Here is a 17,948-nt window from a genome sequence, read left to right as displayed (position 1 = left end):
CCAAGTCTGGTAAATTATCACATGATGATAATGTTAGCAGTGATGTTGCAGACCGATGAACAGCCATCCATATCTACAAATATAGATCCTATTTAGCAGTGTTTCCTAGTGTTTTTAAGTATCTTAACAACATGCGTATTTCCCCCCATAGCATTCCCATAAGTCACAATCTTCCCGGGAGATGAGACGAGTGCGGGCGTTCGCCGTGACCAATGATGAGGAAGAGGAGGTGGAGCCTGGCCAGTCTGCTGGTCAGTGACTGGTCAGTGAGGCCAGGGGGAGGAGCCTGAAAGGAAAACATATCCTGAGGAATCAGCTTTTGCATGGCGTTGTTCCACCTGTTTGTACACTGACCAGAACGACTATGGGGGGGCCCAGAGTGTAACGTAAGAGAAAAATGGCCACCTTGTGAATATCGTCAATTGCCTGTTTTGCTTCCTTTGACCCGATGTTTGTTTCAAAAGCACACTTTTTAATCTACAGAGTAAATAGTTTTATTTGTTCTAAAAGGCTGTTACGTTGGTTCGTTATGTCTTGTTGAAGCCTAGATGTGTTGTTCAAACAGGGTAAAGACAGTGCCATTGCTAGAGATTGTGAGAAGGAGATTGCTGACACCTGCTTACAGATTCTTTATTCTTAAATCCTGTTTACAAAAGGAACATTAGGATTTGGGGTAAATGGATATCTGCATTGCATAAAAACAATAACCAAATAGAAAAATGTATGATTTCCAGCAAAGGATCAATTTTGATTGATAGGGTTTATGTTGGATGCTGTTAAATGTGATAGTCAGCATTTTTTTCTTTTTGTGTGCGTGCGTGTGTGTGTGTGTGTGTGTGTGTGTGTGGGGGGGGGGGTTACGTGATTGTAATTTGTTTGTTAGCAATTGATTCATCCAAAACTTGATTTATTGACCCTGCAAGCAAGCCTGTGCTGGCCCTTTAAGTACGAACTCTCAGCCTCGATAATATTCAACTGACGTCTAGTCTTGTGTAGCAGGAAGATCAGGGATCTCCGCCTACCCATACCTCTGGTGATATCTACATTCATTGTACAGGTAGTTTAGGGTTAGGGTTTTCTCTCAAGACAGAGCAAATTAGTCAAAAGATTTCTAGCTTTCGGCTTAGCATAGCAGATGTGGAAATTCCAAAGATATTTTCAAATATATTTTTGTGAACGGAAATGACAAGCAGATGACAGCTTCATGTCACAACCATTTTCAAGGCGCAGTTACAGACTGCAGCAGTATGAGGAACATATCTGGAGGTGTTCCGAGGAAAGGTTCAGAGACCGCCTTTTCTAAGCTCAGAATAATGTCAATTTGTAGTTATTATATCACCTCCCTTTCCGAATTCATTTTTGGATGTTGGAAGGCATATGTATGTAGGCTTTTGCGTTTAAGAGTTGTCTGGTTGAGAGACTGATCTCTAGTTGTTTAATTAATTGAACTAATTGTTTCCACTGGGTGGACAAAATTGAGAGAAAGAACAAATGCCAAGACTTCAGGGTGGACCTTCTTATTGTGACGGTGATGTTTGTTTTCAAAGCAGTAGGCATACATTAGTCTGACGCGTTTTTCTCTGCTGTTCACTTCTAACTTATGTCTGTACTTTGAATGAATTTCGATGTCACCAGATATTCAGTCGGCAGAGATCTCCATTCGTGTGCTGATGAATAGTGAGACTAACCTAATGGTACTGTAAGTGGTGCATTTCTGTAGCACTTTTATCCACAGTGCTTTCCAATGTGCGTTACATTCACCCATTCACATCCATTTAATTGATTATAAACAATAATCCATAATGTAATACAATAATCGATTAATAATCAATCCCTATTGTGTGCCTATCATTATAGGCAAAATTAATAGTGAAAATAGCCAATCTACAAGTGTCACATCATGACTGCTATTTTAACTATTTATGCACGAGACAGTTGTTCGATGAAGTAGAAAATAATAAGAAAGTGGTGAATTGATTCGTTGATATACAGTATATGAAATGTGTGTGAAATATAAAAAAACATATGCCTTTCGATTAAAGATTCACGGAGACAATAATGCATAGTTGCAGCCCTACACATTGATTCAACATACCAACCTGCTCATTCACCTCATACTCATGATGAATGAATTGACATGGCCTTAAAACTTAATGAACATGCAATTTATTCACCACTCAGACCCTTTTTTCATGTCATAGTCATAATGTCATAGATGGCCTAGAGCCGCTAATGGGATGGCAGTATTAAATGAACTGTACAAATTGTATTTAACAGTTTTAAGCACACAACCATGGTCAGAAAAAGCTTTGCACTTTCAAAGCATTGGCGTGGCGATGTAATGCAGTCGCAGTTTGCCACTTTCTTTTCACTCTTACCAGAAAAACGTTATGGATTTATTCATTGATGATTGATGTAATTGTTTTTTCATTTGTTGGTGTTATGACCAACCTCTGTCCATCATGTTCTCTTATTGTTGTTGCTGACATACGTTTGTATTTATTGATTTGTTTTGTATTGGAGGCGGGGTCTATGATTTATATTGTACAATACCTCTATAGTGGTCCAGTGTGACCCCCTGCCATGTGCTTACATGTGTCACTTACTTGGGAACAAATGATCATAACGCTGTCATCCATAAAAGTCTCATCTTTTCTGGGGTTAGATCTCTTTACAGTTCAGTTCTTTAACAACACATTCATCCACATCTGTGAAAATAGGCCAAAAAATGTGGCCATAACATCTACAAACCAGTTTTCTACAAACAATTCTACAATCCAAGCCGATCTAAACGCAGAGCTTATAGATCAGCTGTTGTTGGTGACTAGATTTGCTGTAGATTGACAAGACAGGAGAGGACCAAGTAGGCCTATTACTATAGGGCATAGCAGTGGGAGTGGTTTTCTGGCACCACTGACAAATCTGCCATTGATTTTTCCCATTGAGCTTTACAAAAATATTTAGGCTATATCAATAATCATGACCATAAAACCTTTCTAAAAATGCTAAACAAGGCATATTTATTAAATGTAGTATATCATCAAAATTATTACCGGCCTGCCACTCTATCAAACACAGTTGGCAGTACTGGGTTGAAAGCCAGCAGTGGTGGAAAGTAACTATTTAGTACTTACAGTAACTACTGTACTTGGTATTTGTACTTTACTTGAGTAAAACAAGTTAAAAAACTTTTACTTCTATTCCACTACATCTCACATTTATTTGAAACCTTTTAGTTACTACTTACTAGTTACTTTGTAGATTTTGATTATTATTACAAACCATACATTAACGTCTTCAGCCCTATATATACATTTCGGCCATTTGAAAATGGCCGATCTACAAGCTCACGATGCGACACATTGTGAGCTTGTGATGTATAACGAGTACTATCTACTTTAAGTACTTCGAGTATTTCTATATTGCATTATTAATACTTTTACTCAAGTAAAACATGCAAGTACTTTTTCCACCACTGTTCAGCGGGGAGGGAACTGGGGACGATGGTACACATGTCACATGTTGCATGTTACATTGAACATGGACCATGTAACATGTATGTATGGTACATGTCACATGTTACATGTTCCAGTGAAATAGGTGAGAAGAAGCAGCTGGTTTTTCCATGTGTATACGTGAGGGGACGTGGTTTTCTACATCCTCCACAGGACAGGTTGGCAGTGATGAGAACCACACATGGGCCGGTGAGATGATGACAATGACTAATCCTCACATTATTGGAAATGATGGAATGACTATTTGGTTTTGAAATGAAAAGCTCAAAATATAAATTCAACTGATATCCGTTTTATATGTGTATTAGTTGGAATAGGCATATGGAATGAGAATGGGATTGATCTCTTCTCGACTCTGAAAATAATGTACTGCCAAATTAACAATTTTCTGTTACCGTCTATTGCTTGTGCCCTTACTTTGAAAGTAAGTTTTAAAATAAAATAAAAACAACTGATTATATAAAATCTATATTCAGATTGTCAGCTCTCAATAAAAGGGGAAACATCTTGTTTATCGTTTGAGTTGCCTTATAAACAAACAGACACTGTAAAGGACGGTGGACTGTTAAGCATGAGAACAGTTGATTCACAATGGATACATTGTTTTTATATTAAATAAATGTTGTGAACATCATACCGTTATACAGTAGGCTACAGTCTAGCTTGCCCTGAATGCTGTCGCTGGAAATTCAGTGCTTGAAATGTATCTGATTTGTCACTTGCTCAAGTCATATTTACACCGAAAAAGTAAAAATACTAATTCTGAATCCCCTATTGTGACAGCCAGGCCACACAATGAAATTACTACATACTGTTGAGTCATGTTTACTATGCGACGGTGTTGTGCGCCTAAAATAGCTGCTCTACAAGCTCACGTGTCGCATCAGGAACACATTGTGAGTGCGTCTCCATTTATGTGTGTTATTTATAACACATTGTGTATACTGTTGACTTTGTCATCAAGACTCAACATAACGCATACAATTAAATTACATTAAATAGTGCTGCAGAGAACTTTGTGCACAATGTATCAGGTGAGGTCTCTGAGACCTGATGAAGACTCGGTAGGTGTATGTGGCCAATCGGAGGCAGGCGGGGCATTAGGCCTACCAAGGGCGGGTCTCTGTCTAGAGACGGACGTAGAATCATGCTTCCCCATCCATCCTTCCTCTTCAACGTCTCCCTTTTGACTGATACCTGTCCATTCAAACTCTAGACGGGCCTGCCCCAAAGTTCTTATAGTGCAGCCGCGCCGGCAGCCGGCAAAAACTATCATCTCTGTGGGGGCTGGGGGGCTTGGGCCCCTAAATGTCTGGTGGTGGAGGGTTCTTAAAAGGTGTTAAAAGCATAGATATTAAGAAATAGATGCCTCATTTGCCGTTGCAGTTCATTGGAGCGACGTGTATCGCAATGAAGGCGGAAGTGCAGTGCTGAAGGCTTTTTTTTTTTTTTTTAAACAAATCTTTATAACAGTCATGACAATATACATTACAATACAAAACAAGACAAACAAACAAACAAACAAACACAAACAACAAAGTTATTAACAATACAACATCAGAGCCAGGGGGGATTAGATTACTAACAGAAAACATTAAAGAGTGAACACAAAGCAACAGTTCTCCGCAGCTTTCTTATTTAGAAGTGCTGAAGGCATTTGCTGAAGGCGACTGCGTCGCTGCCTAAGTGACGTCACTCATGTGACTCCTCCATGTCTCTCGCTGTCACTCAAGTGACTACTGGCCAATCACAGCGCGTATTTTCCGGGACTTATGTTACGCACGCGGAAGCTTGACAAGCTTCCGCTTTGCTTCCGCTATTCTTCGCAAGGAATGTCGGGAAAATAGTGCCTTCAATTTTGACACACGCCTCAGAGCCGGAAGGGGCGTCTATGTATATATGTCTATGGTTAAAAGTGCATGGGCCGTGACAATTATAAGAACCCTTCGTCTCTGAACCAGTTAGGGCCTACCTGGGCTAGTTTACTGTGAAAACTGCAAAACCTGTCAGTCAGTCCGTCCGTAACGCCTCGTGACACGCTCCATATATGGCCAATACAGAATTAACTCTTAACATTCCATTCATTCCATCTGACCTCATCTGACCCTGTACACTGAAGACACTGCCCCCGCTGCCACCCATAGATCTCCATATATGGAGCTGACCTTTTCTGACATTCTATATGACCCCCCCCCATGCCAAAGCGCCAGCGCCCAGCCAGCAGTCTGCCGTCAGCCAGGCGGATGCGTGCACGCTCCCGATCCGATTCTGATCATTTGATTTTGAGTATCTGCCTATACTGATTTGTCCTAATCCGATATTTATATTTTTATAAAATACTTATGCCATATCACAATAGTACAATATCCAAAATCACAGACCATATCAGTCCAATATCATGATATGGATATAATATTGATGCCCTGCATCCACCGAATGGCATAAAGTGAGTACAAAATAATAAGAAATAACTAAAATACAAGTTCTACTGTATATATATTTTTGGTAGTTTTTGTACCATTGCTGTCATGTCTGTGTCACTGTTATAGTGCTGCATGATTATGGTAAAACTTAGTATGGGTCCACAATGAGATCAGTTATTAAAAGTATTACCTTTTTTTTTAACAAACTAAAGCTTATCTTAATGCAAGATTATTCTTATTTTGACTAAAAGATGAATTAACAACCCTAATCCCGATTCATTAAAGCCAGCATATTTAATACTTTCTTCTTGCTGTGAAGAAATACCAAGCAAGGGGCGGCGGTGGCTCAGGGTTAGAGTGGCTGGATGGTAACCGCAAGGTTGCCAGCTCGAACCAGGCTCCCCCAGAGTTAGCGTCGAAGGGTCCTTGAGCAAGACACTGAACCCCCAATTGCTCCTGATGTGCTGGTTGGTGCCTTGCATGGTTTCCGCCACCATCTGTGTATGAATGTGTGTGTGAAGGGTGAATGTAATGCACAATCTATGTAAAGCACCTTGGATAAAGGCGCTATATAAATGCACCATTTACCATTTAAGTAAGATGGAATGTAAATGCACATTGCACACTGTCAAGCTGTTTGATAAAGGAGCTAAATGCATGATTTAACCAGTTAGCCTATTACATACATGTGCACGTGTACTGCACGCGCACACACACACACACACACACAGTCACACACACACACTTCAGTGGATGCTGGACTGCGTTACAACCTCCAGCAATCTGGATGTTCAATTCACGGGGGAAAAAGTTTGTTTACTTGTGAAGTGAGAAGCCATCACATTTTCTAACTATGATTTGCAGGTATTCAGAACCCAAGGGAAGAGCTTTACAAAAAATATTTTAAGCCAAGAATCAAGTCATCCATGAAAAAAAAAGTTTGAATAATTAATGATATGATATACTACAGTACATATAATAAATACCTTTTGTTTAGTGGTTTTCATTTTCTTTATTCACGGAATCAAAGGTGTGTGGTCATGATTCACCAGCATCCTGGATGGCTTGATTCTAGCCTTAGAATAATTGATATAAATAGTTTTGTAAATCTCTATGGCTGATTTGTCAGTGGGTCCAGAAAACCACACCCACTGCTATGATCTATAATTCCTTAAACTTAAGACGAAGTTACTCCAGGAGAGCCCTTTATACATATTGACAATGACAGAAAAAATGTAGTTTGAACATTAACTTTTAATTATTGTCGTTCAGTCTGGGATACATTTCCTTTGACTTATGCTGGTTTCAGAACAAAAAAGCAGATGGTTTATGTAAAAATGACTATTATATAGGACAGGGCTAGGCAACTTTGAAGATGCATACTGTATACTGTTGTATCAAAAATAGCTGATCTACAAGCTCAAAACGCACCGCAGTGAGACTTGTATAGATCAGCGATTTTTGCTATATTTGAATTTAAATCCTGATTTTTGTTGTTTTTGCTATTTTATTTGGAATTGGAATCCTTCCCATCCTTCAATGTTTATTTAAGTTCAGATGCATTTACTTATAGGTTACTTATGCTAACTTTATGAACTTAAATGTAAATACATTTAACATAAAAATACACAATACAATTCTAATACTAGTCATTCAGCTATACTAATATAGACTAGTAATTAAAGCGGGTCATTTTTACTTTTTGGATTGTAACAGCTGAAATCAATAATATATCATATCCAGATATTAACCTGCGGGCCACATTAAGTGAAGGTGTGGCCCCCGGGCCGGAAGTTGCCCATGTATGATATAGGAAATACCACAGTGAGGGGAGGAGAAATTTTAATAATGTCTTACAAATTGATGACAAAAGTAACAGTCATGGTACAAACAGGTGGGAGGTAATAACACACGCACACACATACAAATAAAAGTGAGGCAGGGGAGGAACAATGAAATGTCCAGTGAGGTTGAGGAGGAGGAATCTTTTGAGTTTGAGGTTTGTTGTGAAATGTGTTCGTTATGGTATTACAATGGGGGGGGGGGGGGGGGGGGGTTCTGTCTTTCATATATACTGTATATATGTGTTGGTTAATGTGTCTGGATGTGACATCTGGGTTAGTTCTCTGTGTTGCGGTGCGGGTGGTGTGGGGTTAGGGTTACAGCGTGGGTGGGGGTTGGCAGACATGGGGCCTTGTCCCTCATCCCTCTGCCCCATCGAATGTGTGTGGTGGTGGGGGGGGGGGGGGGGGGGAATCAATGTCTGTCCCACCGATACCAGCGCTGCACACCACGACGAACATATCCTTGCATCCAAGTGCCATGCAAGTCATTGTCGAAGTACTGCCTAGGTGGAACCTGGTAGCCGGCTTGATATGTGGGGTCGTTTGCTACTGCATGCACAATAAAATTGGGAAAGCTGTTATTTTGCAGGAAATAGAAAAAAGAACCTGTGTTCCAAATGTATTATGTTATTTTATTGGTTCAATATTTATAAAAGCTACAGACACACCTAAACTTAAATGACATTAAACATTCAACCAAAAACTTAAAAAGAAGAAATGTGTTCGTGTTGGCAGGGAATAAGAGACCTCACCTTGGAATATTTCTGGACGTTCATTCCACTGTTCACAGATTTCCAGATACAAATCTCTCTCAGAGGGCGGATCCCACACAAGAGGAGGTGGCATATAATTGTCCGGCTGTGCTACTGGTTGAAGCGCACCATTCTGAATCAAGGAAAAGAGCTTTTCTCACCTCAAGTTCAGATCTATGTGTTTAATAAAATAAAACATGTAAACAGCAACAACTTACGTTTTGGATGGCGTTGACGACAATGTTTATTTGTCCTCCGGCTCCTTGTCCATCTTGACCAGCTCCTTGTCCATCTTGACCAGCTCCCTTGAAAAAAGACAGTAGTGAAGTTTAAGATTGAGAACATTGGAAATGAGCATCTTTAGATAAAAGTCATACCTTTCATTAATTATTAACAGGGCTCCATATTACGAATACCGTCTCTAAAGTGTTGCAGAGATAGTAACCACAAGGTTGCCAGTGAATGGGTGAATGCGCCTTGGATAAAGGCACTATATAATTGCACCATTTACCATTTATTTTACCATTCCTGCTCTACGATTTATATCTGGTGAACCTTATAGAACACATCACTGCGTCCTATATGGCCGACAGGCGAAATAAACATTGGTATCTATTTTTTAAATCAATTGATGAGACTTTACCGTATATTAAAGCTCTGCTGGATTGGAATCCTGTAACATATAGGACACGCTCCAGTCACTGGTTTACACTAAAGGTTCCAAATGTAAACACATAACTGGGGAAAACAGCCTTTTGTTTTAGTGCCCCAACCACGTGGAATGACTTACATCTTAAATTAAAGATCTGCTCTCCCATTACATACAGTAAATTTAAATCTTTGATTGCAGACTGTCTGCAATCAAAGAAGTGTCTGCAACTGTTTTTAACCCTAGAACACTAAACATGGGTGATTTTCACCCGGATGATTATATTTTTGCAATTGTCATAATGTTGCCGATGTCTGAGGTGGGTGGGTCTTTCAGTACCTTCATGATGCTCAGTGACATCATGTTTACGGTTTACAATTTCACCCGTGTTTAGTGATAGTGTGATAGAGAAAAATCCAATACACCCACAATGGATTTTTTTCTTCACTGGACCATTCTCACAGTCTTAGGAATGGGTGGACCAAAGGAGAAGTTCCCAACTTCATTTATCTTTTTTTTAGGAATATTTCTAAAATAATATGCACGTTTCTGCACCCCCATGCAATCTATTTTTAGTTTTTTTGTGAGAAGTCATGATGAAATATTAAAGAGTACCTCAAGTTGCCATGTATTGCTGTACTGCAATATATTTTGATGAGAAATATTTTTTATGGAACATTTTATATAGAGGGTATGCGCATGCTTAAAGTGAATGGCACATCGAGTGGCAAAGCAACAGGCAAAGTGAGTTTAACATTGTTTAATGTTGTTTAATGCAATCAGATAGGACTTTTCTGTTTGGATGCATGGGTTGTCAAGGCCTGAAAGTATTTTTTGCCACTCAGTAGGCATTCCTGCATAACTTCCGGGTTTGATGATGATGTCACGCGCAATCACGCATACTCTCTATTGGGTAAAATATACCCGTGTTTAGTGATGGTGTAACAAAAAATGTTTAGTGTTCTAAAAACATGTATTAGATCACAAAATGAGGAAATGTTGTGGTTCTGTTTTGTTGTTTATTGCTTTGAAAATGTTGTATTATGTTGTACTGTATCTCGACGACACTGCAAATGAGGGAAACCTCAATGTCTCTCAAGAATAAATAAAGGTTTGAATGAATGAATTCCACTACAAGCCTTGATTTGACTTGGCCGCTTCAGGACTTCCTTGTATTCACGTCTCAAAACAACCTGTTCATGCTTTTAATAGTTGTACTAACGCTAATTTCCGACTTTTATACAAGCCATTAATTATACTGTATTCTTCAATTCTTTGTTTAAAAGGAGTTGAGAGCTGGGGCTGTGGGTGGGAGAGAATGAGCAAGCTAACTGTATCTGTACGTGGGTGTATTGTGTTATTTTACATGTAATGTTTTATCTGTGTATAGGACCCCCTCTACAATGAGATGCTGCATCTCAAGGGTCTATCGTCTATCCTCTCAATGAATTCTGAACAAATGCAAAATGGTATACTGGGTTACTTATTTTGAGCCCTGGTTAACTGGTTATTGTGGGATGGTAGACTTACTTGGGCCGCTCTCCAGGCATTCATGAGTGTCCCCATTTCTCTAGTGGGCCAGTACCAAACCTTAAAAAGTATCAGAAAAAGGACTGTTAAGCTCGAGTCTAGAATATTGGAAAAGTACACATTTTCAAATATAGAAAATATGGGCGGAAACTTACTTCTTGTGTATTGTGAATTATTTGAAATTCCTTGCAAAGGGTCAGAAAAAGGGAAGTTAACCTTGTGAATATTGACATTGTGCACAATTTCAATATAAAAGTTATAACTTTCAATAGTGAATTAATTTAGAAGAAAGACTTACACAATCAGGGCCGGGGCATCGCGCAACACGTGTCATTCTTATTACCTTGGGAAAAAAAGGGACAGTTTAGTTTGGGAATATTTGCAATAATTTCAATTTAAAAACAAATCCTTTAAATAAATATTAGTATGTCAACATTCACACCATGACCTCTGGGTTCTGAAATGTCTGTCCAATGTATAAGCAACAATTAACCTCAGAATTAATCAAAATTGTATACACAAAGTGTTTCCTTCAATTTAAAAGCAATATAATTAATGTGGCTCTTCTACACCAATTGTTTTGGGATTATAATTTGCCAACATTTCTGGGTCTAACATGGGACCTATGGGGGCTTCCAGTAGACAATGGGGGATGTAGGAATTAAAACAAAAATCGCAACTAGAATTGCCCACCCTGCAGATGCCAGATGGCATGTGAAATGTGGGGTACGTCTTGGGGTTCAAGGACTATACTTTCACTGGTGAACTGATAAAGCATACCAGACCATGCAGTTGGAAATAACCCCGTCCAGTTTTTTTATGGTTTCAAATGGAAAATCCAGAATACCACCAACGAACTCGTAACTCGACCTTTTACTCGGCAGAACTCCAGTAAACTATGACTTAAACGGTCAAACTCAAACCTACCGGTAACCGTATTCTATCCTTATTCTACTACTAATAGTAGACTACATGTGTGTGGGAGTGTCGTTTTAAACGTAGCCTTATGTAAGGGATAATATCTGGCTAGGTGGTCATTGTCGGGAGATAATTCACCGACAGGGAGTTTAACCACCGAGGCGAAGCCGAGGTGGTTACACTCCCTGAAGGTGAATTATATCCCGACAATGACCACCTAGCCAGATATTATCCCGCTTATTACATGGCTAACTAACATAAATGAATACATTGACCCAAAACACAACACAAAAAGTATTCCATAAGTTCGCGCTGGCTGCGTCTGCCCAGCTGCAGGGCTGCAGCACTGTCGGAAAACAAGGAAGTGAGTTGATCAAATAGAATCCATTTTGGGGTCCTGCTTCGTCTATTTCTCGCTCAAATGTTTTCAAAAACATTTTTAAGAGCAATGTTTAGCTGTAAATTACATTGTGTGTCACTAGTGTGTGTGTTTACATGGCTGTTATGTTGGAAACGGCAGTAAATCAAGCGGGGCGCAGCTGGTGGTGCTCAGAGGGTTTGATTAGGCAGCGGTCATTATACAGCGGAGCGGTCATTATCATGAGATAACTCACCGCTGAATTAAGCGATTGACCAATCAGAATCAAGCATTCAACCAAGCCATGTAATAAATGCTATTATATGATAGTGACTCAGTCAGACAGTCACAGTGACTGTACAGTAATCGTGTTAAAGCCTTAATTCAAGTCCAAAGACATGCACGGTTAAACGCCAAGATAGCAAAAACTGAGACCAATCACCAATACACAGTTTCTGACCGCAATTATTCAGGAGCACAATTTTGTTGTTTATAATAATATCGTTGTGTTAATAAATGTTATTCACACGGTTAATTAACATACACGGTGTGTCAGCTCAAACAAGCTAGCTAGCAAGTTAACATACGTTCGCGTTATTGCCAAACACCTGCAGCTACTTTTCACTGGGCAAAATAATTAATAATGAATACAAGACAGAACTTAAACTATTAGGCTACTAACCGGCTCATCGTCGGAATACTCGTCAGACGAGCCATGCGATTCGCCATTCATGATGCCGTTCTGCAGTGTGAAATGATGACAATTCAAATCTGGTGCCGTTAACCTGTCTTCATCGGTGGTCGCTGCTGATTGGCACAGTAGGTAGTGATCATAATCGCCTGACCACAATATTATTTCTAGAATCGTTACATCTGTAGGTAGGCCTATATATAAACCCCTCAGTGAAAAAAGTTAAACAATTTTTTTTTTAAAATGCCATTTTCAAAAATAGTGGAAAATAGCCTACCGTCTCTCTTGGTTTTTAATTGAAATTGTGTTGGGGGCATAGAGTAGGCCTATAGGCCGTATACTGACTGCAATGACTGCAATGAAAGGCAGAGACAAAAAATGCTCCGAACATCTTAAATGCAAGTGCAAGCTAGCCAAGTGCTTCGATAGTGATCTCCAAACCCAACTGGGCTTTGATTGATATATTGAAATATTTATTAACACTAACAGTTTGCAGAATTACAGTACATTTCAAGCACAGACTCAATACAAACTGTTAACTGTGAGTGGACGACCCAATAAAGCATTATTACACTTGTTTACAAGAGGGTCCATCCTAAAAACTACCTTGACCAAATCCACAAAAATAAACTTTATCAATGATAAAGCCGAGGAAAACAAAAACAATCCTCGATCGGGAGCTCTGGAAGCTATAACAACCAACTGGCTGCGGTCAGAAACTAAAAACCAAGTTTACAAACATAAACATCAAATCGGAGGACACCCTCATCACTGACAAGCTTGATAGCCTGCTGCTAACTACTTAAACATCTTCTTTACAAACATTGCAACAAAGCTGGTTAACAAACTGCCCTCCCACTCGGGCGTTTTGGTGTAGAAAGCCTTCTACAAAAACCTATAGGTGTTTGTAAAGATAATTTTAAAAAGGCAATAGCCTATATATGAACCTTTATTGAGAAAAGGATATCCCCTTGAGATGTATCATCTCGTTTTCGAGGGGGTCCAGCAACATACTTTGACTATGCATGCACCTCCTGGTACCACAGCACCTCAAAGGCCCTTAAAACTAGGCTCCAGACCTCCCAAAACAAACTGGTCAGGCTCCTACTTGGCCTCACCCCCCGAACCCACCTCACCCCTGCCCACTTTGACAGACTGGCATGGCTTAGGGGCGGCGACAGAGTACAGCATCTTGCAATGGGTCTGGTCCACAAGATTCGATACTCCACCAAGATACCCATGTACCTGTGTAGATACTTCCTTAATGTTAACGAAGTCCACACCCACAACACCAGAGGGAGTGCAACGAATCATGTTCAACCCAGATTCGGCACAAACAAGGGACTAAATTCTTTTCGCTCCTATGCCACCAAAATGTGGAACGCCCTACCAACAGTCATTAAGACATGCGAATCCCTTGACTCCTTCAAAACCGCTCTCAAAGGGCACCTACGGATGGCTGCAATTCGAAACTGGCCCCCGTAAAATCTGAATCCCCCCCCACCGCCCCCCTTTTTTCCCCTCACTGTATATGTTTCTTTTCCCTTTTTACCTCCATTATGATGAATTCCTGTACTGTTCTTTGTCTATATAGAAGTGTCTATTTGTACGTCTCTAAATGTTTTGATGAATTGAACATGGTGGACCCTGTTGTAAACAAGTGTAATGCTTAATTGGGTCGTCCACTCACAGTTAACAGCCTTTGTATTGAGTTTGTGCTTGAAATGTACTGTAATTCTGCAAACTGTTAATCAAATTTTCAATCAATCAATCAATACAGCAAATACAGAGCAATAGGCTACAGTAGACAAAAACATTACAACAAATACATCCATGCATAGGATTACAAAACAGAAAGCTCTCCCAAGCTGGCCGCTCCCACCCCACCGAATAAGCCAGGCACTTAATGCATCATGGTACTCATATAATGAACATAGATCAAAAATCTGAAATCGAAAACATACTGTTGCATATATATACTGTATGCACATGCAGTAAAATGCTTTAAAGACATGAGATACCGGTAGGTACACAATTACAAATGCACATGCATAGATGTCAAATTACAGTATATTTCGCAGGTTTGTAGGAAGAAACAAACTGAGGCACATCAGAAGCAGGAGCAGGGTATTTGAAGAGAAGTAAGAACCCTAACCCTAAGTAACCCTAACCCTAACCCTTTAAAGATATTGGAGTTAATCGATCTAAGAGAACTGGGGAGATTGTTCCAGTCATCTGGAGCTTTGTATTTGAAAGCACGTCGGCCGACTTATTTTCTAATGTTGGTGAGGACAATGAGGTAGACATACTCTGTATTCCTCAGATTATATGGTGAGCTAAAGGGATGCAAATACTGTTTTAAATATTCAGGGTAGTTAAAGTGAATTAATTTGAAGATGAATATCAGCCAATGAAAGTGCCTTCTAGATTTGAGAGTTAACCAGTTGAGGGTCTCATACATAACACAGTCATGGGTCATATAAGGACACCTTAGTATGAATCTGCAGAGGTTATTATAAGTTACATTAAGAGGATAGGTTTGTTTCCGAAGTATTTTGATAAACAATGTCAGCATAGTCTATTATTGGAAGGATTAGTTGTGAGATAATTCTTTTTCTGACCTGAAGGGTGAAACAGTTAATGGATCGATACAGTACTTTCAAGCTGAAATTTACTTTCTGGACAACAGAGGTAATATGCGATTTGAATGAGAGTTGAGGGTCGAGCCAGAGGCCTATAGATATTTGAATTCATCCACCTTTTCTATTTGTGTGCCATCAGCAAATGTAATAGATAACGGTAGAGGGGTTGGTCGTGCAGAAAAGCATGCTAAAGGACTTCTTCTTATTCAGTATGAGCTTGTTGAGGTAAAACCATCTTTGGACTGCATCAAAGTCAGCCTGTAGTGAGCACTGAATTTGGGAAATGTCAGGTTTAGAGGAGTAGATGACTGTGTCATCAGCAATTGAATATGGCAGTCAGAGCAAATTGTGGGCAGGTCATTGATAAAAATGGAGAATAGCAGAGGCCCCAGGGAAGAACCCTGGGGTACACCTTTCTCCATAATCCTAAAGTCAGAGTGGTTCCCCTGGTACGAGACGCACTGACAGATCATCGATCCTAATGAGATTAGGGCTTTTGTTTGTTTTGTTAAGTATGGTAACAACTGAGAAACTGAGTGCCCTCTAACCCCACAAGGCCACTGGCCATGACAATATTCCCTCCAAATTTCTCATTGACTCAGCCATCTCTATAGCTCCAATATAGTAAACCTCTCCATCAAACAGGGACAGCCGGACAGGTGCCCCAAGATTTCAAACTGGCCAAAGTAACCCCCCTGCACAAGAAAGGGAGTAAATTAGACCCCGGCAACTATACCGCCCTATTTCTATTCTGTAATGAGTTGACGTCTGACACTCTGGACTAGTCAACCATGAATTAATCTTTATTCTCGTTCTCCCTCCAAATACCCAGCAGTGTATTCTCACAGACCACAGTGCCACCTAGTGGCCTGGAATACCTAAGCATATCATTACATCACTGAACAATTATAGCATAACGGGGCATGCTGAACACTTTTCAAAAGGATAGAAGAATTACGACTTTAACTGCGGTTCAAGTGTGACCGGTGGCCGATTAAGTCACAAGAAACGATCAATATAAAAACATCATGAGCAACACAGTAATATATATTTAAAGTGCACTGTTTAAAGTGCGTGTGCAATGTGTGCATGTATACTGGGTGTGGCTGTAAACAAGCATCTCGAGCTTAGTCCACTTCCCTACTTGCTTTGGGGAGGTGCAAGTCCTCAATTATACTCTTAAATTTAAAAGGACACTCAGGTTCATGTTTTAACCAGGTAAAAGAGCAATACATCATAAAGAAACCAGGAAGAAGTCTGACACAGAAACCAGCTCTCAAAGGTAAGTGTACACATTTATTATAATTTATTCCTGACAACATGGGTTCCTAAGACACCTGCTTAAAATACAATAGAAAATGAATACTAAACCCTAATCCTAATAATTAACTAAATCCTAACAAAACAATTAACCAAATAAACAAAACAATCAACTCTTAAAATACATTACTATCAAAATGTGCAAATTGGCAAAGGAGGGGTCAGTCCATATGGGAAAGTGCAGACAGTGTCAGAGGAGAGAAGTCTTCAGAACCTCCTATTCTTCTTGTTGATACTGCGAACACACAAGGACAGGCCGACAGTACATCCGCTCACAATATCTTAACTCCAACATAGCAGCCAAAAGGCACACGTCGTCATAACTTGTCATCAAGGCCACAGAGGGGGTACTTATCTGAAAATAGGGGCTAGTCGCAACTTGGCCCCTCTGCTGAGTCAGTCTGGCTTCCCCTCTTTCAGCGTCTCAAACACAGGTTCCCCGGTCAGCCTGAGTGATCATCTCATCTGCTTGTTCTCCTTCATCCCTTGTATATAGTTGCCTCACACAGACAGCCACACGAGCTATCCTGGCCCGGCGTGGGAATTGTCCTCTCCTCTGTCCAGTACCCCACCTCCTCAGCCCTGTCGCCACACGGACAGAGCTGCTGCCTTCCAGACCTAGCCTGGTTAATAAACCAGACCGAATCAGCCGTTGGCAAAAAAAAGTTGCCTACCAGCGGATTTCGGTCTGGCGAGGCTCAGTAGCACGCCTCTTTCCTACAATCGAGAACAGGTCGGACCAATCGGGACACGGTATGCAATATGGGCGGGCTTTGGTACAGTGACGTTCAATGCTTGAGACTTTTGACTGACAGTAGCTCTGACCAATTGCGTCAAAGAGAAAATGTTCCCCGGGAAATGAAATCCAAGCGGAGCCAGCCCAGACTGATATACCGCGACAGTGTTGTGTGATATTAGTCTGGTTTATTAGCCAGGCTATTCCAGACCCGCTTCCTTGGCTCTCCCTTCCCAACTTCTTCTTCTTCGTGGGGTTTTATGGCGGTTGGCATCCAAATAGTTGCATTACCGCCCCCTTCTGTTACTCTCACTTTTCTCACTTACAGTCTATCCCATAAACCAGTTTCTTTAATAAATCTGATCACCGTGCCTCTCCCTGTGTTATCCTCTGCTGCCTCAATTAACTTATTAAAAGTGATTTCTTCAACTCCAACTCCCCTCAGCTCTTCCACCATACTCTCTCTTTCTCTCTGGTACTGTCTGCAGTCCATAATGGCATGCACCACCGACTCATGTCCCATCTTTAGCCGTGTTATTATCACTTCCTCTCTTCTACATCCATTACTGT

The 17,948-nt window shown here is 40.3% G+C and overlaps 1 protein-coding gene across 9 annotated transcripts in view; it reads left to right on the top strand.

Annotated features, from left to right (window-relative positions):
• Positions 1-3,989, top strand: part of LOC306940906 (rap1 GTPase-activating protein 1-like) — a 109,033-nt gene extending 105,044 nt beyond the window's left edge. For 8 of the 9 annotated variants that reach the window (XM_079526163.1, XM_079526164.1, XM_079526166.1 and 5 more), the window contains one exon: positions 152-235. Coding sequence is in view for 1 of the 9 variants with exons in the window: in XM_079526158.1 (XP_079382284.1) it covers positions 152-259 (108 nt within the window). In the remaining 8 variants the exon portion in view is untranslated. Of the gene's footprint in view, positions 1-151 lie in introns of all 9 variants that reach the window. The other variant, XM_079526158.1, reaches the window with a different exon arrangement.
• The last annotated feature ends 13,959 nt before the right edge of the window (positions 3,990-17,948 follow it).

Source organism: Electrona antarctica (genome assembly GCF_951216825.1).
Source record: "Electrona antarctica genome assembly, chromosome: 2".
Taxonomy (NCBI): Eukaryota; Metazoa; Chordata; class Actinopteri; order Myctophiformes; family Myctophidae; genus Electrona; species Electrona antarctica.
This window is presented reverse-complemented; position numbering and strand designations above follow the sequence as displayed.